Source organism: Ananas comosus, linkage group 20, assembly GCF_001540865.1.
Source record: "Ananas comosus cultivar F153 linkage group 20, ASM154086v1, whole genome shotgun sequence".
In the NCBI taxonomy this organism is placed as follows: domain Eukaryota; kingdom Viridiplantae; phylum Streptophyta; class Magnoliopsida; order Poales; family Bromeliaceae; genus Ananas; species Ananas comosus.
In genome coordinates this window covers 8,137,309-8,137,876 of record NC_033640.1, presented here as the reverse complement: position 1 = coordinate 8,137,876, position 568 = coordinate 8,137,309, and the positions used below count along the sequence as shown (strand labels likewise).

Here is a 568-nt window from a genome sequence, read left to right as displayed (position 1 = left end):
GCCTGAAATATTTAAGATAATTAGTGCTCTAAAGTTAAAGTCATTTGAGGAAGTCCTGGATCGAGCTCTTTGGGTAGAGCGCAGCAATGCGATTGCGCGTGAGGAACGCGAGTCGTTTGATAGAGAACGAGAAAGAGAAAAGGGAAAGAAGCGAACCACTGGTGGCGCCGGGGGACAGTCGAGCTCTAAACGGCCCCCTCGGTATCCACAGCCACAGCAGACGTATCAGGGACCCCCGGGATGTGTGATTTGCGGCGGGAATCATCAAGCGGTAGCTTGTTCACAAAAGGACGGTAAATGTTTTAAGTGTGGACAGCCGGGACACATTAGTCGTGATTGCCCGAGAGGAGCATCATCTGCTCAGCCTACAGCTTCAGTTCAGTCGCCTGCGAGGCAGCGTGCGGGTCCCCCACCCGCTATGTCAGCTGGACATACTTTTGTGCCGCGTCAGTACGAGCCACCCCGACCTGCACCGAGTGGTCGTGTCTTTGCAGCTCAGGTTGAGGATCCTGCCGTAGTCGACGATGTCGTGGCAGGTATTGTTTTACTAGATCGCGTATATTATTGA

The 568-nt window shown here is 53.2% G+C and overlaps 1 protein-coding gene across 1 annotated transcript in view; it reads left to right on the top strand.

The window, feature by feature from the left end:
• The window catches only part of LOC109725579, a 1,928-nt gene extending 1,360 nt beyond the window's left edge, over positions 1–568 (top strand). The window contains exon 3 of the mRNA XM_020254820.1: positions 17–568. Coding sequence (XP_020110409.1) covers positions 17–568 — 552 coding nt within the window. The remainder of the gene's footprint in view (positions 1–16) is intronic.